The 22,802-nt window shown below is 36.4% G+C and overlaps 2 protein-coding genes across 3 annotated transcripts in view; both read left to right on the top strand.

Annotated features, from left to right (window-relative positions):
- Positions 1-2,769: 2,769 nt before the first annotated feature.
- LOC149075305 (F-box/LRR-repeat protein 6-like) lies at positions 2,770-3,981 on the top strand. The gene has a single exon (XM_089245396.1). The coding sequence runs from the start codon at positions 2,770-2,772 to the stop codon at positions 3,979-3,981; it is 1,212 nt and encodes a 403-aa protein (XP_089101522.1).
- A 4,115-nt stretch (positions 3,982-8,096) lies between these two features.
- Positions 8,097-22,802, top strand: part of Grp170 (hypoxia up-regulated Grp170 co-chaperone protein) — a 53,248-nt gene continuing 38,542 nt past the window's right edge. Inside the window, exons 1-7 of one of the 2 annotated variants that reach the window (XM_089242652.1) lie at positions 8,097-8,275; positions 11,586-11,654; positions 15,015-15,079; positions 16,933-16,964; positions 17,970-18,048; positions 18,925-19,156; positions 21,795-21,923. In XM_089242652.1, the coding sequence (XP_089098778.1) occupies positions 11,597-11,654; positions 15,015-15,079; positions 16,933-16,964; positions 17,970-18,048; positions 18,925-19,156; positions 21,795-21,923 (595 nt within the window). In that variant the 5' untranslated portion in view covers positions 8,097-8,275; positions 11,586-11,596. Of the gene's footprint in view, positions 8,276-9,688; positions 9,774-11,585; positions 11,655-15,014; positions 15,080-16,932; positions 16,965-17,969; positions 18,049-18,924; positions 19,157-21,794; positions 21,924-22,802 lie in introns of those variants that run through there. The other variant, XM_089242653.1, reaches the window with a different exon arrangement.

The raw sequence follows: 22,802 nt of genomic DNA, 5'->3' as shown, positions 1-22,802 counted from the left end.
ATCATGGACCTCTTTGTACATGGGCCCACTAAAGCTCCTCTGGGAGCTTCGATTGTATGAGGAGCCTCGTGGGAATGAGATTTGCTAATATAATTTTCGATAGTAAGTATGTAAATCGATGGACAGGTACACTTCTAACTACAGGGGTGGAGAGGGGAATAAAATCCCACTTTTCGGACCCTCGTGGTGCTGTTATTGTTAATTGAATTTGCCGTCTCGGAATCCAGCAGCTTATCGTACGATGGTTACGTTTTCCCGGAGACACCCGAGTCCTCAGGGACAATGTGCTTATATCACCGAGTGTGACAGAGCCTGGGTGTCTCTCGGTTCCTATCACTATCAGTTTATCGGACGGCATGAAGCCCTGCCTATGTACGGGGCCGTATCCTGCCCATCAGACATTCTTTCAAAAAATATACGTTGTTTGGGTACATTGAGTGGAGTGAAAGGCGCTAAGAAATACATTTTTGCATGTTATCTGCGAATGAGATTTACAGAATTAAATAGTAGTAAAACTCTTCTGTGTTATCTGAGTAATAATTTCAAATTATGATACTGTAACTTTTGAATTCAAAACTGAATAGTTTTCTTTTTTATACGCGCAAATCTCTCAGCCGCGATATTATATTATTTTAGAAATCACAAAATACCACTTGCGATGCGAAACATATTTATAAGGTGCCGCCAGTGGCGTATTTACAGGTGGCTTAGCGTAGGTGGCTATAGCCCAGGGCGGCAAGTTCAGAGGAGCAGCAAATTTGAAGAATGAGTGGCCAAAAAAATTAGTAGAATGAGAGAATTGTGGCAAAATTTTCATAACCCTCAATAATTCCGCCTCTGCCCAGACAGCTAGCAACTAGGTCAGTGAGTGACCAACAAAGTGACTTATTGCAAGCACGTGAGTGACTTAGAGCCTGAGCAAGCACATGAATGACCCAGAGCAGCCATCTCCAACCTGTCGCTCACGAACACCATGGTGCTCTTTGAAACATCAAGAGTGCTCAATGCCAAAGCCTCCTAGATACTACATTCTAAAAGGCTTTGTCGGTGCTCGTGTCTGATTTCGTGGTCATGAGCACTTAATATACGCTTCAAATAAACGCCCTGCAAGAAGTGCATTCAAGGATTACAGGCATAAGTACATCAAAGTTGATGTAAGAGGTGCTCCTTGTTTGATGAGGGGCATTGTGCCGTTCTCGTGGCTCGATAGTATTTCGGCGACCCAGTTGGAAAACAGCTATGCGGCCGTCTAATCTAGAAAGGGTCTGTCAAAACCCTAGACCTGTAGGTTCCCTGTCTTGGATAGAATTTTAAGTATTTTTGCTCCGTTTTGTGACCCCCCCCCCCTTTAAGATTTAGCGGTCCGGTGTGGCTGTAACTTTTTCCACCTGCGTAAGTTCGGTCCTGAGCGTAACAGCTTACATATTTACACGCTCACTTTTGAAAATCAATGTTGTTCCAGATCGCATCTTGATTGGTTCAGGCAAAATGGTCATTCATGGTCATTCTTGATAAAATGACCATGATACCTGTAGAAAACCCCAGTAGCAAAAAAATCGACCAACAAGTAACGCGGCGTGCTTAGCTTGCGCCGCGGATATAACCGCTTCCCGCTCGCTACCCTCGCAGCAGCAGGTTGTGGCGACCCGCCCTTCGGGCGTGGGGGCCGCGGGGCACAGCTCCCTCGCTACGCTCGGTCGCCCTGGGTAAATATTGACTTTGTTTCAACAGCACCAAGAGATCTGTAATTCAATAAGGGTAAAACCCGACGAAAGGAGAAAATAATCTTTAAAAATTCTTTACGGATTGGTGCGACCCTTTTCGTGGGCCATACGAAGTACAGCCTACAGGTGTCAGAGCATGCAATATTATTTGTACTTAAAGATATAGGCATAGATACATCTATTAATGATCATTATACTGTTTTTTTAGAATATTTATTTCATTAAATATTAATTAATGTTATTATATAATAAATTAATGTTATTCATATTAATCAAGTGACGTCACAGTCTGGCCAATCGCTGTCGTTATTATAAATACCATCAAATACAGCGAAATTCAAGTATTTGATTCATCAAAGCCGCACAGGTGGTCGAACGCGTCCGAATTCCAGATGTCAACAAAAAAAAACAAACATGGCGCCCCGGTGGAAGAACATATAGACAGAGATTAAATCACTCATATTACCTTTAATTTAAATTCATCACTTCAATAAAAGATTATTTATCATAAAATTGATGAAAGGTAATTATATGTAACAATTAAAGTTAGTTTCTCAGTGTGTGGCATCATCAAAAACTAATAATTAAGTGAATATCATGGCTCCATGTCTTATTAGGGTTACCATAGCTATAATTCCTGAGGAATTATGGGTAATATGAAACTCGCCAAACTTGTTACAGAGAATTTGCCAAGTTGGCAGGAAACCCGATTACGGAAATATAACCCAAATCATGATGAAATAACATATGTGATTGCATCCGATAAAATTTTTCGTTTAAAAAAAAGTTCTTGAAAATGTCAACCTCGGTTATAACGACGAAATTTCGCAGAACCAAGTTTGAGTGCACTATACCACGACAGTGCAATCCAAAGATTCTAGCCGTTATAGAGACATTAATATATCACATGCCAAAACAGATTATTTTTTGAAAAATCGAGCATGACAATATATGTCATCGGTTGATGTAAAAAGGCTTATAGTTCGATAAATTATTCGCAGCATTGGACTTGGAGTATTTGCAGTCAAGTGTCACAACAAAAACCATGAACTCGATCAATGACCTACCAGCAGATGTTCTGATGCGGATATTCTCCTTGTACATCGAATCTGAAGGGCATAGAAGATTTTTGAAGAAGATACCGCTGGTCTGTAAACGATGGTGCGATCTTCACTCGAATCCATCGTTGTGGGAAGATATCAATTCCGCCATGCCATTTCTACCGTTGAAAGAACTGAACGAGTTGGGTGAAATGCGAATGCTCTCGCACTCTCGAAGTCTCCAATTCAACTACGGCGTGTATCCCCCAGAGGATAATGAGTTCATCGAACTGCTGCATCATTGCCACCAGTTAGAAAAACTACGAGTTACTGGCGTGTATCACCTGACCAAGCGTTCGATGGAGGTATTAACCGAAGAGTGTCCGAAGATCGAAAGCCTAGACTTGAGGCCTTCCAACGAGAACCTGGAGGATGTCATAGGGTATTTCCTAATTCGTCGAGGCCAAAATCTGGAAGAACTGAGGTTGTGCTACGCATGTGCCTTCCAAGACAAATTCATATTCACGGTCGCTCAAAATTGCCACTCGTTGGTGAAACTAGTGCTTCTAAGCGCAGGTTTCGGCCCAGTTCGGCAGGTTTCGGTTTGCAGGCTCCAGTTTCCAATCGACGAGATCGTCATAGGGTGTCCACATCTACAAGAACTGTTGATGGACGTGTCGTGCTTCCTGGCTCCAATGGCAAACATAGATCACAACGGGTTCGAAAACCTGATATCCTTCACTGCGGTGGGAACTAATTTCAATAACGTTAGCCTACCGTTATTGTTGCGCAGTTCGGTCGGACTTGAATATTTGGAGATAAACGGAAGCCAAAATATCATTTTAGACGGAATATCGATGATCCCATCAGTTGGAGTAAAAGTTCTTGAACTGATCGACATAAACCTTGCCTTTGGCCTTATGGAGAACATCCGTCCGTTAAAATGTCTGGAAGAAGCAGTGGAAAAATGGAAGCATACTCTGACGAATCTTCGTTTCACTGCCATGGGCCGTAATGCAACCAACATCTTCAACATATATTTACGGAGCCATTGGAGACCAAGGCTAGAAGAACTTTATCTAAGGGATTGTAAAGTGAGCCTCCAGCATTTAAAAATACTATTTCATAAGTGCAGGCAGTTGAAGCACGTCAACCTTCTTGTTCCGGAGAGGATTTGGCTCAATGGTCGTAACAGAGTAGAAAATTATTTTGCTTAGTATATTTGAAGCGACTTTTTCTTATTCATATAGATTTTTTTGGTCAATATTTTAATTTTTATTATTCATATTAGAATATATATATATAGCAGTTTTTCTTTGGCTATGTTCTCGAAATCACAACCACAATAAAACTTTTTTATTATACGTTACGATATATTGTGCAAACGCATTATAAAACTTTTAATGTGCACGCTGTTGTGGATAGCGTGATCAATTTATTGATGAAATGAATTTTAGAATTAATGAGATAACCTTGAAACGTTTCAACAATAAAGGATTCGCTCACGGGAAAAAAAAGTATTTTCTTTCCTTTGAGTTGTTTTTCTTTTCATTATCAACCGTTGATTTGTAGAATAAACGATCAATTCGATAGTTTTATTAAGGTCGAGCTTACCACGTGGCAATTTAATTGAATTATCTTCATCCTGCCTATTATCTACGTCTTGCCATCATTACCATTCCATCCTGCCATTATCTACGTCTATGTCATCATTATGATAGGGTAGTGACAAATCTGGCCTTAATGGGGACTAAAGAACACGGTAGCCCAGGTCGATAAGATACTCACTTAAATTATCAAAGGATGTAAAGGTATCGTGCGTTCGATACCCGGTTCGTTCTTGTCAGAAACTTTCCTGACACGGGTACAACAGAATCGGCGACATGACCACAGAAGAAGATTGCTACCGCAGATAGTCCCGCATCGAGGGGTTAGCACACCAACCTCTCGGTGAGTATAGAAAACGCTGCCGTTTGGAATCGGCAATAAACTGCGGTCCCGGTCTAGTTAACCCTAATGTGGAGAAAATGACCTTGGTGCAACAAAAAGGATAAGAAATGATCAAATGAGGACTGATTATTTACGAGCAGCTTCTTAACAAAAACTCTCGGCATTGGTATTTTAACCGTTTAACGCTAGATAAACGCGCTAGATAATTCCGCGTGGTAATTCTGGCCGCTTCCTGAACTTTGATCACCCCCTTACATCTCTCTTTACTTTTCAAAATTTTTAAATTTCGCTCCGTTGTGCTTTTCCTAATTTGACAAAATCAATTTTTTCGCACAAAAAAAAAAAGTTTCATTCAAAATTTCAAATCAAAAAAGTCATTTCATTGATCTTGTAGAAAATCTTCTATCTAGAACACCTACCGGTCATTTTGAGCAAAGGATCTAATGAGGGAACTTCCAAAAGAATGACCAAGAAAGTGTGCTAGCATGCGAGTGACAGAAAGAGTCACTTAGATACAGAATCGTATTCACAGGGTCGAGGTTAGCCAAGCAATAGCCCGGGAAGGCGAATTTGAGGAATGGGTGGTCAAGAAACGTTTACACTAGAATGAGAGAAGGGCAGCAAAATTTGTGTAGTCTACAGGTGGCTAAACCATAAATCCGCTTCTGTTCACTCGTTATAACTATATAAAGTATAACTATAAAGTTAACTATAAAGTTATACAAGGTGTCCAATTGAGACCTAATGCGGCCTTTATTAATACAGTTCGTGGTAGAGGAATGGTTCCAATTTAAAAAATGCTCAAAATGTGTTCAAAAATTACCCTGTACCAGTGTGTGACAAAATCAAGAAAAATCCAAATTTTTATATGGACACCCTGTTCCAAAAAATCCAATTAAAAAGTTGTTGTCTTGTCTTTCCTGAGGCCAACAGGAAATCAAATTCACGCTTTTAAGTGAAAAATTCGTTGAGATAATTGAATTCAAAAAACAGAAAAAGTTTGGAAAGAAGCTTTGTCCGTTATTGATCATACTGTTCCATCCCAAATTTTCTCCGAGTTTTGAATTCAAACATCTCAGCGAATGGAAACTTTAAATTTTTCCTGTTGGCCTCAGGAGATACAGGGCAATTACGATTGTAATTGGATGTTAGAGGACCAAGGGACCATATAAAAATTTGGATTTTTTATTTCGCTACACACTGTATTTTCACTCTCAAAACTGGTACAGGGTAATTTTCGACCGCCCTTAGAGCATTTTTTTTAAGTCCGTACCATTCCTCTGCGACGAACGGTCGATGAGATAAAGGCCGCGCATTAATGCCTTACAGGACACCCTGCATATATTCAGGTTGATTGAATCTTCATCTGAACTTAAATTGAAAGATGGCTTATTTCTTTAGAAGAGAGTTCCCAACGCGTCGACAACGTATTCATGTGCACGCAAATAACAGAAATCGGTGATTAGCCTGACGTGAATTCTTCTTTTATTTCTCTGCAAGAAGTACCAGAAAAACCTTATTGAAATCGATTTTCACGTGAATTTCATTGCGTCGTCATTTATATCTGATACTGGAATTGGGCTTTCCTGTAAGTGATTTTGATTTCTGAACAAATGCTGGAGGTGCTCAATCCTATTCTAGGAAATAGTGCAGTGGTCGGTCTTGCAGATGTGGTGGTCATACTGACAAACTCGTATCGCGAGGACCCTGGTTCGATCCCCACCATCGCCACAGTAGTGTTCAGCTGAAGTTGGTTTCTCGTGGTTCCCAACTTCGAGGCGCAAAGGAGGGCCAATCTCTCCATAAAAATTACAGAAAGCAACAGGCCTACAACGATACAATTATTCACAATCATTACACTTCACTCTTAGTTAAAAAAAATACTGACGGCAGATGGCGGCACTACACATAAAAAGCATTACACAGAAACAAACTTCCGTCAAGTTCATTACACGTACATTCCAACAGGTACCAATTCATTACAAGTTCCGCAGAGGACAGAATGTTGACGAGGTGCATTTATGGTTTAGTATTAGTAGTGGTCGGTCGACTGAAGTTGGTTTTCTGTGGTTCCCAACTGGAAGATGCGAATCGATCTCGTCCGTTAAGAAGTCTCGCCACAGAGAGCACGACCTACAAAGGGTAAAAATATTAAATCATTACACTTCACTTCTGAAATGTAGATGACAGCACTGAAAAATCAGACACACAACACTAGATACGCACTTAGGCAAAGCGTAAATTGAGTCGCGTGCAGCGTCCGAGACATGACATAGGGCAGCACGCTATTCTACAGCCAATAGAAATCAGAAAGACAGCGCAAATTGAGAGGCGACGCTACGGTTCGCTAAATCGCGCATGCTCGCGCACCTGTGGGGCGCTGCTGTCCAGCCGTAGATTCTCGTGTCCCACGTGCACGTCTTTTCCATTTTCAATAGTCATCTCCGGCTATTTTTGCGGTCAAAATAATCGAATTAATTAAAATTTAAAAATATACTGCGTTGTTTACTTTTCTATGTTAAAATGGATGAGGAAAAACTCGAGCATTGGAGAGCAGTCAGACAACACAAACAGCTAAAACGACACCACAAATTTAAATTATATGAAACCAGCATTTTTTGAAAACCAGGATTTGGTGTGCCATCGCAAAGGATTTGGATTTCAATGTCGGTAAGTTACTCTATATATACCATAAAATATTATTTCCGCATTATTTTTTTAAAAAGTACACCGAGTGGTTTCTTTGAAGCTGATGGTAATTCAAATTGCCCATGTTATACCATGCCCCCCCCTTAACTAACTTATTATTAACTAATTAACTTAATTAACTAATTGAGTTAACTTATTAATTAAAAACCAGTAAAATTTAAAAAATATTTATAACTATTTCTTACTGGTTATTTTTAATTTCTTCGAGCAGAGCCCCTGGAGAATGCACAAGGAGCCGCAAGGGCTCCACGGAGTACCGGTTGAGAACCGTTGTTCTAATAGTTTCTATTCTAATGAATAGATATTGATTACCGGAATTGCTGCTACCATCTACTAAATATAAAACAAACTAGGGAAACTATATCAGATAGTTTTGTTCAGATTCAATAGATGGCAGCAGAAATTCTAATTTCTCTCCAATACCCTGAGCACCACGAGCGTTGCGAAAACCGTAGACTCTTTGTTCGTTTGCTTCAGGCTATCAATATAGAAACAAATATTTTATTGATGAAAATTCGATTAAACACGAATAATAAAATTATTTGAAATAAAAGAAAAATTATGAATTAATTTATTATTATCATTGTTGATAATATTTATTTTTATCGAACCAGACGAGAATTATTATTATTTTTTTTATTAAAGGGACGGATCCCCGAACTGGAGGAAAAGGGAAGTCGTGGTCCAATAGAATACCGCCACATTGACCGGCAACGTGCGAAAAGTTGCATTTGTCAGTTTTAAAAACATTTCGCATGTGAAGCTGGTGATTGATTTACTTCCCGTTTCTGCGATCGGTGCATCGATCCCATTGAAATTGATCCAATCCTTGCCGTGATCCAATCCTCAGGGGTGAGTGCAATGATATCCCCTCCCCCCCCCATTCCTCAATGTAAACGATATGGCTTTTGTTTTATCATGTCATTACCCCCGTTTTAATCATTAATTGATGGTTGCAACTCTACCTCTGCTAATTATGGACAATATATTGGTGTTGGGATATGTTACGTTGCTATCGAGGTCCAGGGCATGATTTCCCCCTGAGTAAATGGGGCATTCTTCGGACGCCCCCTTCCTAATTTTACGTTAATTTAAATCGCGTGAGCAAGAATGCATTTTAGCGCCCCCCTGTTAATGTTGAAGGACAGGTCAAAGGGGGAAATTTGTGGCCCCCCCCCCCGGTCCGGCGCCAAGGCACCAGACCCATCTGCCCCCACCCCCTGGTTGCAGCCCTGCTTACTTTCATACTGTTTCGGTCACTTTGATCTCTCCTGACCTGGTGCATTGCTCTTTCGAACACTACCGTACTAATGAACTCTCTAGGTCTCTCTTTTGGTTATTCACGATTTGGGTCACTCTTTTTGATTACTCACATCTTCCTAAGCTCTAGGTTGCTCATTTGGTCTGGTTGTCCATTCTCTATGCCTTTATTTTGGTCATTCACATACTTGCACACGCTGTAGGTCACTCATGTGTTTGTCATGTTTGTACACTCTCCAGGTGACTTTGGTCACTGAATGACCTGGTTCCTTGCGCTATAGGTTGCTTACTTACCGGGTCTCTCATTCTATAGGTTGCTCACGTACCTGGTCTCTCACTCTCTATGTCACTTATGTGCCTGTAAATTCTCTAGGTTATGTCTGCCTTAGTCCTTCTTTCTAAGCAAAGGCAGTTGTATGGCTTTACCACCCTTTTCCATTTGACTAATTTTTTTGACTACTCATTCCATAAATTTGCCACCCTGGGTTATAACCTCCCAAACCACCCCCCTGCAAATACACTTGGCTGCCACTCAAACTTGCACACACTCTAGGTAACTTTTTCTGTCACTCATCAACAGAGCCGTCTTAACAGCACCATGGGTTCCTGGGCGAATCAATTTTTCCAAGTCCCCTGTCTGATTAGAAATGTTTTTCTACCAATTCACAGGTTCGATTTCGAAAATCGTAACCAGAGTTCTCATTATTATGAAGTCCTCTATGCACTTAGGTCCCTGGGCTAGTCTTCTGCTCTCTAGGCCAAGTCTGATTTATAGTTTTAACACCTGCGGGCTACAGATTTTACAGTTCTCTTTACCATTTCTTTACAGAGGATGGACAGTTTCTCTCTTCAGATCATGTATGTATACTGAACTGGACTGCACTTGGACAGCCTCTTAACTCATCCAAGTATCCAAGTGCTCTTAACTAGTCCAATAGCCATCTAGATGGCAGCATACAAAGAAAAAATGTCATTCTCTGGTGTTCATATAAAGTACCAAAGACTGGATACTGGTTCACCTCCGTCTTCCAAGGTTGTTTGACTTTCCTCCAGAAGCATGTGAATTCTTTCCGAAATTCATCTCGGCTTGGTATCCAGTTTTTTCGTACTTTGTATCTTACAGCTTCATTTGTGTACATGTGATTCACTGTCACTTTATCAATCATCATGCAACCGTCATCTGAATGTTCATAATGTAGTTTGCACCGAAAGCTAATTACATTTTTTTTTGTTTACCACCAATCATGGGCGTTGGTAAAAGGGACCTAAAAGATTTATGCCCTCTCCCCCAGCATTGATAATGGGGGGGGGGGGGAAGAAAGCAATGTATCTAATACTCGAGCCCTGATGACAACAGGAATGATTCATCTAGGCACTTGACAAGGCGTTTGGGTGTCATATAGAACCTAGACATGCACCTCGTCCATATTCCTTTGCGGAACCTCTAATGAACTAGTGCATGCGGGAGTGTACGTGTAGTGAAACCTGATGTGAAGTTTGTTTCTGTGTAATGTTTGTTATGTGTAGTGCTGCCATCTTCCACCAGTTTTTCTAACTATGAGTGAAGTGTAATGATTGAATAATTAATTGTTGTAAGCCTGTTGCTCTCTGTGGCGAGACTTTTTAATGGGGAGATCGGCTCGCATTTGCGACTCGAAATTGGGAACCCCAGGAAACCAACTTCAGCCGATCACCACTGCGGTGACGGTTATAGAACCATGACTTGTGTAAGGTATTCTACAGTTCACAAAGATTTTGTGGGTGATTTTCCAGAGCCTGAACATCTTTGTAGATGGCATCCCTAGCATGGCCAATTAGATTGAGATCTGGTGACATACATAGCTGGCAGAAAATCTAGTTGATATGAGCTGAATCAAGAACACTCATAAAATGATTATAATTATCTTATTCTGTTGCATTTTTAGAAATGTATTTTCATTGTTTTGTCCATCTCAAAATTTTACACCTAATAAAAAAAGATCAAGGAATGTCATCGCTTGATCAATAGATAACCTTGTGTATTACAATGATGTGTAGGCCTATATAATGGTCATTCAATGTAGCAACCATTCTATTACAACTACTAGTATTATATAATTGTTATCCTACATGCTTTCTTTTCAATATGATGATCTTCCAATGTAATGTTAGTTTTAACAAAATGGGGGAGGCAGGGCCAGTCCTGGACAATTTGCAACAATTTCAATACATCTGTTTGAAAAGAGTTTTCTTTCATGTCTATTACCATAATATAGGGGTTTCCAAAGTGTAGGTTGTGATTCCCTAGAGAGGAGTGGACCATACTTGTTTTTTAGAGCACTAGTTCTCATACTTTTGCTGACCCTGGCTCTCTCTCTGGTCACAATAGTGTTTATCTGCAGTTCCCCAGAATAGTTTAAAGAGGCACTTCAAAAAACTTAATAGGTAATCATCCTTGTCAACAGCTCCCCGCGACATCCTTAACAAAGGTTCGCGACGCCCCTAGGACCTGCAGCTTTTACTTTGAGAAACAGTGGTCCAATCGTATAGAAAAGACACAGAAAATAACTCAAATGTAAGGTGTTCTTTGTCTGAGGCGAACGCAACGTAAATATAGTGTCAATGTTTATGGTGATATTTTGGGCTATATCAGCTTCCTATTGGGAGGAAATAGGTTGAGTCGGGCTGCAACTAGTGCCCATGGTGTTATCTTAATGGTTGTTTTCAGGTGAAGTGTAGTAATGTAGTCACAGATTTTGATCTCGGTCGTATTGTGAATAAAAATTATGTTTTACTATGATTTTGCTGGGTAAAGTTCTAAGATTTTCTTTTTGTACAGACATTTTGCACCATTCGTATTTCCAGATAAATTCTTTGTAAAGTATTTAAAAAATGAAAACCTTTGAAATGTGGTTTTTTACAGGGATTTCCAAGATGTTTCTCCACTGTTTGAAATATGTTTTTCTCCTGGCTTTTTGTTTCTCTCATGCAGGTAAATTCATAATTTGTTGTTTGATGCTTCCATAAATGGAGCGTTTATTTATTTTTATTATTTATGTTGAGATGTTTGAATCTTTCAGACCTGAGCATTCATTTTTTTTTTTTTTTTGGAATTTTCAAAATGTTTGATTTCAAATGCATTAAAAACATGATGCATAGTTTTTTTTTATGAAGAAATGATGCACTTAATCCAAATTTTTTCTGCCAAGATCATGCAGGGTATGTTCATCTTCAAATGGAATTTTTTCTAGAATTTTATTGATAAATTTTAATAAATCACGTTTTTCCCAGAGGCATTTCTCCCGGAAGTCATTTTAAAAAACCCCCTGAAAGTTTAGCACACCCACTCACATTACATAGGAGTACAGCAAGATCATTCAAGAACAATGCCTAGCACACACTGTGTATGCAAACCTTAAGAGAATTAGCTTATTAAAATTCCGATTGATTTCTCAAAGTTAAAGCTTTGTTCAGTTTTCCAAATCATTATGTATCATGTGAAAATGTTATCGATCACTAATATCATAGATCATTTTGATCATTTTTGTCGCACCACTGTCATTTTCTGCAAGCGAGGGCTAATTAGACCGATTCCAAATGGCAGGCTTGTTTTTTGATACTCATCGAGAGGTTGGTGCACTAACCCCTCGATGGAGGAACTCCTTGCAGTAACAATTTTTTGCTGTAGTCATGTCGCTGTTTCTGTTGTACTCCTGTGTCAGAAAAGTTTTCTGACATGCACTAATATCACTATCAAAAAATCTGGGAGAAAATGGAGTGGCCCAAAGACTGGAAAAAATCTATATTCACACCCATTTATACAAAAAAGATTATCTTAATGCTCCAATTACAGAACAATCACCCTAATATCACATTCCAGCAAGATTCTATTAAAAATTGTTCAGAAAAGACTCGAAGCCATTATAGAAAGAGAATTAGCAGAAGAGCAAGCAGGTTTCAGAAAAAATAGGGAACTAGAGACCAAATTGCCAATATAAAATGAATAATGGAGGCAGCAAAAGAACATCAAGAGAAGTTATATTTTTGTTTAATTGATTGCACAAAGGCCTTTGGCTTTGTTGATCATGATAAACTTAGGGATATTCTTGGAACAATGGGAGTGCCTAATCACCTCGTCTGCTTGATCAGAAATCTATATATTTACCAAGAGGCAAGTGTAAGAACAAACTATGGCTTAACTGAATGGTTTGAAATTGAAAAAGGAGTTCGGCAAGGATGCATTCTTTCCCCAAGCTTATTTACTCTCTATGGAGAATATATAATGAGAGCATCAGATTTAGGGGAATTGGAAACAGGTGTTAAAATTGGAGGTAGAGTGATCAAACAACCTTAGATATGCCGATGACAGAACTCTGATAGCAGAACCTGAAGTGAACCTGAAATACATTATGTCAAGAGAAATAACAAAGTGAGAAGGTTGGACACTAAATACCAAAAAACAAAAAAAAAAGATCATGTTTACAGCAGATATTCAGTTTTCAACTAGAAGGTGAAAGTTTTGATATTGTAGACAGATTTGATTTCCTAGGATCAAGAATTATGAGGCAACATGCACAGTAGAAATAAAAATATGAGTAGTTCTGGGTAAAACAGCCATGAGAAAGCTTAATATAATAATGAAAGACAAAGATATATATATATCAATGAAAACAAAAATTTGGATTATAAATGTGTTGGTCTTTCCTGTCTTAATGTATGGATGTGAGAGCTAGACATTATGCGGAAAGCAGATAAAAAAATAATTGATTCCTTTGAACTTTGGTGCTGAAGGAGAGGATGCTTAGAATTCCATGGGCAGCTGAAAGGTCTAATAAATTGGTTATCGAAGAAGTCAAGGCTGACTATTCTCTTGAAGTAATTTACGAAGCAGAAACTATCTTACTTTGGTCACATAATGTGTACAGAAGGCTCACTAGAAAAAATGATAATGCTTGGAAGAATGGAAGGAAAGAGAGGAAGAGGTAAGACCGAGCACCAAATGGATGGAGGAGGTGTTGCAAAGTACCAGAATGAAGCTAGCACAACTGAGGCATGCTATGAATGGCAGACCAGCTTGGAGAGCCATGATCTATAGTCATAGCTGCCAAGTCTCCCGAATTTTTCGGGAATCTCCCGAATTTTAGCTTCATCGCTCGACCTCCCGAAAAGTTCTTAAATCTCCCGAATTTTTACGAAAATCACAAAAATCCCTAATTGTCCCTTAAAATTCCCTACTTCATTAAAAAAAATCCCCGCTTATAAAAAAAATCCCTAAGGAATTTCTTGTGGGGCATGAAGCATCTTTTTTTTCCCCTTTCGAAATGACGTCACACGTCGTAAATGGGGAAATTCCCTTTTTAAGGAAGTTTTACAAACCCTCTGATGGTAACAAGAAAGTTGTTTGTCTTATCGTGCAGGGAAATGGCTTAGCAGCCAATAGTCCTGGATAATAATTGAAGATTCTAGTGACGCGCATATGGTCAAAATTTCTTTTGTTGAAGTACGTACGTGCGATATAACAAAGCATGCATAATGATAAGCAAAAACATATTTAATCAATTTTAAAGATAATTATTCCGATAAATTTCCTTTCATCAAACGTTCCAGAAGAGGGCCGACTTTTCCTTTTCGTACAAGTTGTGTTACGGACATAAACATCGGTCATGGAAAGACTGCCATCATCACTCGTGAAATGAAAAAAGCAAGTGTCACAAAAAGTCAGTGTTCTTCAAAAATTGACTGTGTTTTCCTTCATCTTCCGATGATTTTGGGGCCATTCGCGCAGAATGTTCGTTCACGGCGTTTCTGATTGAACACAATATTTATTTTTACATCATTGAAGTTTTGGCCTCCAATTTCACTTGTTTTTTTGCTTAGGAATTTTATTCCCAAGGGTTTAACTTCCATGTGTGTAAAAAAATCCCTATTTCAATTTGACTTCAGTAGGGATTTTATTCCCTACGCTTTAACTTTTATGTTTGGAAAATCCTTATTTTATTTGGAAAAATCCCTATTGTATTTATTAGGGAGTGGTTTTAGCATAAAATACGGGTTTGCGCGAAAATCTCCCGAATTTTCATTTTCAAAAGTTGGCAGCTATGTATAGTCACCAGGAGTCAGAATCGACTCGATGGTTCCTAACAGCACAACAATGTATCATTTTCATCGATGGCAAACTTAATATACCGTACATTAATGTTCAGATTTATTACCACACTTTTTCACTTAGAAAATGAAAACACATTAAATTGAAAAAAGAAATTTCATACCAGGATTCTTAAGATATTTTTTGTCTAACACATTGCGATACTGTTGGTGATTGCTCTTTTAAAAATGTTTTTCCCCCTTACAGTGAATGGGTTGGCAGTAATGTCTGTGGATATTGGAACTGAGTGGATGAAAGTAGCCATTGTTTCAGTAAGTGAATGGGTTTTTTTTATTTCTAGTTTTTGTAATATACAGTGAAACCTGTGTATAACAATACTGTCTATAATGATAAACCTGCCTATAATGATATTTTCTTTGGTCCCAGCAGAATTCCTATTTACCAAGTATAGGTGAAATATAGGAAAAATTCTGAAGTTAACTGGGTTAAACACGTTTACATGTGTCCCCTCTCCCCTATTTTGAACCTGCCTACAGCAAAATCATTTTTTAGATGCACCTGTCTTTAATGATAGTTTTACCTTTTTTAAGTAGTACATAATATATCCCAATTTTTTTCTTTCGTGAAAAACAACACCCCATGGTCCAGAATGTGAGATAATAAAATATTGTGGCACAAGAGTGATAAGAAATTATTGTCACAAATTTCTGCTGAGGATGTTGTATCCCTAATTAGCAGTCTATAGGATTTCGTTTCAACATTATCAAATATTTTGATGTGCATCTGAACTCATTAGATGGGCTCAAACATGAAAGTGCATTTATATCAAGTGAAAAACAAAATGAATATTTTTTCTGAATAGAAACACTTAAATAATAATTATTCTCGCGTCTCCCTTTTATGCATACTTTTATGTATATTGTTAGGTAAAAATTTTAACTAAAAGTTCTTAAAGAAAGTTTAAATAATTTAAAGTTCATAAAATAGAGTTTTATGTAAGCAAGTATTTTTGTAATATGAATCAATAAGTGCAATAAAATTAGTTAGCACTATATAAATGGTGCTTACATAAACATCGGATGTACAAACGTTCAAACTTTGTCTACGGTGATAACTTGTCTATTACAATATTTTCTTTAAGTCCCTACAGTAACGTTGTGGACAGGTTTTATGTATATATGATGAAACTTGTTGATAATGTACGCTGCCATGGGGGGGGGGGGGGGACAAAATTTGCTAACAATGTGTTATTGTGAAGGTATAGTGTTAAAGGACACATTTTAAAGGAGGGGGAGATCAGCATTGTAAATGACAAACTGGGCGTTACACCAGTTGGTTTATAAGCAAGATAGGTACTTTACTCTTCCTAGCAATATATATTATGGTTGAACCTTGTTATATTTCATGTTTCAAGGGAAACCTGATTCCACAGAATGTAGAGGCATCGTACAAAAGGGTTCTAATGTAATTAAGTAAAACAGTAATTTCCAAATAGTATACCGCAAGATATTTTGGGTATGAATTTATAAGCAAAGCATAATTGTAATTAAGACACTGTTTTCTAACTGATGTGTTGCAGCACTTTAGGGTTCTGCTTTATTCAAAGCCGAGAAAAAGGTGCTTTAAATATATCAAAGAAAAAGAATAAAAGAAAAAAAAAAAGCAAATGAATGAGCATTGAGGTGGTGAGCTCAACTGAAGCATATTCTCTTGGTTTTGGCCTTCTTTACTGTAAAAGTGTCAGAGATAAAGCTCTTTTTCTTTGGCTGATTTTTATGTTCATTGTATATTGTAATCCCAACAAGAAGTGAATATCTGTAGATGTAGCGTATTCTGCCTATTCAGTGTAATCTTATATTCATTCAAATTTCAAAATATTTTGGGTGGTGTTATCTGGAATTTTATTCATTCACATATTTTTTCCATGTAGCAGCTAAAACAAGCAAATTTTGTTTCTCCTATTAACACAGTTCTATTGTATTATCTTTGTATATGTTATGTTATGGTTTATTCCAAAGTGTAGCACTGTTGCGAAGTTGCAGGTAACTAGTTGATCACTTTGTGAAGCCACTAGACTTTAGATATTGGACCTGAACATTTTCAAATGTGTGTGGTTTTTTTCCTTTTGCCAAATTAATGACGGTTGGGTTTTTTTTATTTCCAGCCTGGCGTTCCCATGGAGATTGCATTAAATAAGTGAGATTTTTGTTTTAATTTACTTTTTTTTTCTATGCAATACATTTTGTGCTCATTGCAGTGTTTTGTTTAGTTCAACCACAAAACTTCTGTAAATCTCTTCACGCCATATCAGACTACCTTGAACACTAAGTAGCACATGAATCTTATTTGGAACAGATTTATTATTTATAGTTCAATGGCAAAGTTGACTATTATAATGATTTTATACAATTGTAGATTTTAGTTGACAGCTTGTGGGTGTTATGTTTTTGTTCAATGAATTTCTGAATGCATCAATCCTCTGGAAACGCTTCGATATCTATCAGAAATATCAGCAGGGCATTTCCAGTCCTTCAATGTTCAATGTATATTTTCTTGTTGATGCCACTTAAAATGTGGTACTTTGACTCACTAGAATTTGCATCTTTGTAATTTCTTAAGAGAAGTTAATCTCATAATTTACTCTCCTTAAAAATTCATTTTTGATAATGCAACATGATTTTCGAGATGAACATGAGGACAGATTTCGGAAAAAGATGAGAGCAGAATCTAGAGGAAATTAAAAAAGTAATTGCATAGCGAAAGATTCTTCTATACACTAATATGTGTGAAAAGTCTATTGTAAAGATTTTTGAGGTAAAAAAACCTGCAGCAATAACTTTAGAAAAAATTTTATCTTATAAAAAATGAAAGGGTGCATCATAGCTCAAATCAATTAAAACACTTGTCTACTCTACCAAAAGTTATTCAGAGGTTGCATGAGTTTATAACCTTCTGTCTTTGTCAGAATAAGAATAAATATACTTAGAATAAGACCAAGACTAAGTTAAGAATCTTTTCTTTTCGACACAGAAATTTTACTTTTGCTTGTAAGGGAAGTAAGCTATAAGACTAGATATGCATTGGAAGCCACCACAATAACCTGTTAGCACACTTATATCATTCTGTGAGACATTAGTAATATTTAAATCTTTGATTTTATATGTGTATTAGCATTATAACTGTAATTTTATGTTGCTATAGGGAGTCGCAAAGAAAAACACCAATGTCTGTAGCTTTTCGAGAGGGTGATAGAATGTTTGGTGATCCTGCAGTGTCAATTGTGAGTATTCTTTTCTCCCTTAGTTGTTATTATTTATTAATACAGTAAAACCTGTCTAAAACGGACACTGCATGGGATGGAAACTTGTTGTGAATGGAATCGAAATATAGTCTATAGAATGGAAATTTGTCTAAAATGGAATATTATTTCGGTCTCTTGATGTTCCGATTCATACAGTTTTCACTGTACTAATTTGTTTATTATATTATATTCTCGTAAAAACTATGAAATCTGGACTAGTCTGATTAGCATTTGTCTGTCAATTATTTAATTTTTAATCATTATCTAAACCAATACAGACACCTTAAAAAATTATGCAAAAATAATTTCTGCTTTTAGTTTGCAATCGCTCAGGGTATTAGCAAAATTTAAAAAACACAGTTGGGAATATAAAATGGATGTAATAAAAAATTGAAAAAAGGGGGGGGGAAACCTCTATTCTCTGCAATTACCAATTAGTTGATTGGTAAGGGACTAGCAATTGCAGGTTGTGGTGTCGGAGGGAATTTTTCTCTAATAGGAGGTTGTAAATAAATGAAATGGCTCACCTTCATGGGATATAACTCAATTGACATCTAAAAAAAAATTGATAAACATTGGGATCTCAATCGAGAAGCTATCCATACTTAGAATAAGACCAACCATAACTTTTTTACAGGCAGTGTATTATTATAATTATTTGTTTTTATTGCTCTTTATTGGGTTGCTGTATTTTTGATATAGTTTAGATATATTTATGTGACATCCATATTTTTTATAGGCATCTTTTTTCATCCACCCCATTAGGCATAATGCTTGTTGTGGCCTTCGTATTTGTATTCTTTAAATCCCAATATTCTTACAATGGTCATGTTTTTTACTCATTTTTATCTGCAGGGTGTCAGATTTCCTGATAAAACATACTCTTATTTACTGGACATACTGGGAAAAAGGTTGGATAATCCAGTTGTAAAAGTGTTTCTTAAGCGCTTTCCCTATTATGATGTTGAAGCCAGTGATGATCGGGGAACTGTTGTATTTAAACATCCAGAAGGGCAGAAATTCACTCCTGAGGAGCTTGTGGCAATGATCCTGAAGCAAGCAAAGGAAATAGCACAAAATGCTGCGGGTAATTAATTTTTCTCTGGTTTGCATGTGTTTCTATATTGAAAGAAGTCCCCAGACACTAGAGTGTTTGAGAGCATTTTGCTTGTAGTAGGACACTTCTGGTCCTATTTTAATCAGTTTTTGAAAATATTATTCACCACAAGTATTAACCCTTGTGAGAAAGGAGAGAAAGGAGCAAGTTTGACCATTTTCTTTGTAATGGTGAACAATAGCATTGTTCCCTAATTGCTTACATAAAATCATTGGAAAGACAGTTGAAAGCTAATAGTATCTCAACATCTTTCACCACCAAACCCATCGCCATCTCTTCGCAATCATTTTCATCCAGCATCCTTTTCACATTCTTCATTTTTTGAAACACATTGTTTGATGTCTATATCTTATTAAAAAATTAAAGCTACAGTAAGTATGCTAGTACTGCTTTTGCTTGTCTTTTTTTTTTTTAAACCCAACATTTAAAGCATTTTTTGTTTTTTGGATAGTTCAAGTGTTTTGATAAACTGAAATGGCCTTTCACCCACCTCAGACTATCGAGACTCTACTATTTATTATTTTCCCTCTCAACATGGAAGTTTGCCAGTATCATATACCTTCTTCAACTTGGAAGCTAGTTGCAACAGAAGTTAGTCATGTTGGCAAGAATCATTTGTACTTTTCTTTCAAACCGAGCACAATTCTGTTGTGCTTGCTATTTTGCCTGTTGTATTGCCATGGGCAAATTAATCATTTATTCTACTGGCCACGGGAACCACTGATTCACATAACGGTAATTTGCAATTAATCATTGGTAATCATTGCAATTAATCAGGTGTCTAAATTTTTTTTAAATGTCATACTTGTTAAATGTCATTTAGGTTTATAAATATATAATAAAGATGAAAGATTTGAAAAAAGCAACTGTGCGTTATGCTAAAAGTATTCAACAGTTAAAAAATCGAAGACGAATATTTCAAATTGAAAAAAAAATTGGCGAAAGTGTTGAGCTGAATATGTAAAACTATCTCTGGGCTCATCATCAGGGGTAATGACCTAAGAATTGCCAAAAAAATATACAAACATTTCTTATAGTATACATTGGCCTTAAGCCTAAACTAATGTACTAGTTCCCCAATGTTTGCAATGTGTACTTATGAAAAAATAACAAAATGTCAATGAAACAGACAGACAAATATCACCACACAATATGAACACAGATACAAATATGAGATGTAGAAGATGCAGAAATAAATGACATAACCTAAAAAATTTCTTGCTAATAATTACATCTTGTGAGGAACAAGCCTGTGGGCAGAAAACACAATCATATATATATATATATAATACTTTTGTGTACAATAAATAGACCCACCATTAATGCACTTTATACACATGACAGAGAATTAAAATAGAAAGTTTAGATATTTATAGGGCTATTAATTGAACTAGTTTTACATTTAATTCAATCACTTTATCTCTAGTCATTAGTTGTTTGGAACTGGTTTTTAAATCTTTTTACATAAAAATGATGTAGTCATATGAACGAAATATTGGGTTCTTCCAACCCACCTCCACAGTTATAGGTTAAGAGGATACAGTAATTGAAATATTTGGATTGAGGATTTGTAGAATACATGAAAAAGGAAATTTACCAAGAATAAATTACTTCAATTTTATATCTAATCCAAATCCACAGATACATGTTTTGTCACTTTCAGAAATATCGTCATATAATCCGCAGTGGTATATAATCTGCATGTGAAAATTTTATAAACCAGCAAAAGAATCATAAGAAATATAAGGGGTTGTTTTTCCTGTTTTGCAGAAAATAAATGTGTTGATTTTTCTTGCATCTATGTCATCTAGAAATCTTAAAAAACAATTTTTTAAAAATTAATTTATTGATAATTACTCTTAATACGGTAATCACTCTTATTTTGGGTTTCTGTATTTTTGTTATATTTGACATCCATATTTTTTTGTGGGTATATTTTTTAGCCACTTCATTTGAGTATCTTGCCTGTTGTGGCCTTGGTGCTGATATTTGTAAATATGTATGCATATTCCAACTTTTCTCAGAAAAAGAAACAGCTATAGAGATAAAAGATTCTGCATTATATAATCTGCACTAAGAAATTCATATGTTTTTGTAACATGATCTGCGAATTATATGCTGAAAAAGATTATACTATTTGAGTATAAAAACACAAACTGAAGTATAAAGAATATAATGAAGCTACTTTAAATTAATTTTTTTTTAACTTCATCAACTGTGTTTGGCATCTGTGCAGATCAGGTAGATTCATTTACAAACAAATGAAAATTGAAATTCAATACTAAATGGTAATTAACGATTTATGGAAAAAAATATTTTTAAATTGCCTGTTTCACTGGTTTCCGTATTTATCCCATGCTAAGTTGTGCTAGTGAAAGGTATACATGACTGTTTAATCTTGGTTGGGCTTCATGCATTGGCTGATAGGTTTTTTTATGGTTAATTAAGGTTTTACTGCAGTGTATCAGCATGAATGTAAATAAAATTTTATTCATTATGATATGCTATATGATATAATTATTAATGTCTATGTATTCTTGTTTTATATCTTACTGTTATGTACAATCTGGAAATATAAAATACATTAATGTTGTTTGTCTTCCCTCAGGTCAACCAATCAAAGATGCAGTCATTACTGTACCACCATTTTTCAGCCAAGCTGAGCGATATGCTTTACTTTTGGCTGCTGAAATGTCGGGCTTGAATGTTCTTCAGCTTATTAACAGTAATACTGCAAGTAAGCAACCCAAAAATGTTGTCCTTTTAAATTTTTTTATCATTGAAATGTATGATGATGTAGCATGGTCATCCAGGTCAGTAAGACATCAACATAATACTTGAAAAAATATGTATTTGTTTAAAGAGATGGCTACAACAAAAAATTCTCTTAGTAGGATGAAACATTTTTGTGGAGAAGCGTGGAAATATAGGTATTTTTGAAATTTGCTATAAATTCAAAATACCTGTCTAATTACATCTAATTAACCCTTATGTGGAAAGGACCTTATGTTAAAAAGGACTGGTTTTGATGAAAATTATCATACAATTAGCTATAATACCTGGTGCTGCTTGGGTTTTATTCAATGAGGATTTTTTGGATCACGTGATATCTCCCTCTTTTTCGAGGAACATACAAACCGTGTCTAAGTTAGCCAATATGGTAACCTGCAATATTCATGAAATAAACAAATCTAAAGAAGCGTAGAAATGAACAATTTTTTCCCCTTTTTTTAAGGGGCGCTAGGTATTTTGATTCCTCCCTCGAACTTCAAGTTATCTATCTGGCTGTTTCTGCTTCCAAAAATGCTTAATTAAAGCTGTGGAATTTCTTCGATGTACTTTACGGACCCATAATTAATTTTAAAACATGCTAAACCATATGAATTTATTCAGTTGAATATTAAAAGACAATGAGAAGACATTAATTTTCATGCTTGAGAAGATATAAATAAAAAGTTGGAATCAATGTTATTGCATGGATATCCAACTCAAAAGTAGGTCTGGGTAATTACTTCATATTTAATTTTCTGGGCTTCGTATATATCTCTAAGTGAACTGAATATTTCAAAAATAAAGAATTCAATACAATTTTTAAAATTACTGATGTGGTGGAAAA

The sequence above is a fragment of the Pholcus phalangioides genome, unplaced genomic scaffold, assembly GCF_987345545.1.
Source record: "Pholcus phalangioides strain wild (caught in Gottingen) unplaced genomic scaffold, Ppha-v1.0 ptg000015l_1, whole genome shotgun sequence".
In the NCBI taxonomy this organism is placed as follows: Eukaryota; Metazoa; Arthropoda; class Arachnida; order Araneae; family Pholcidae; genus Pholcus; species Pholcus phalangioides.
This window is presented reverse-complemented; position numbering and strand designations above follow the sequence as displayed.

Coding starts and splice junctions, on each gene's coding strand:
- LOC149075305 (XM_089245396.1), top strand. CDS start 2,770: ATGAACTCGATCAATGACCTACCAGCAGATGTTCTGATGCGGATATTC.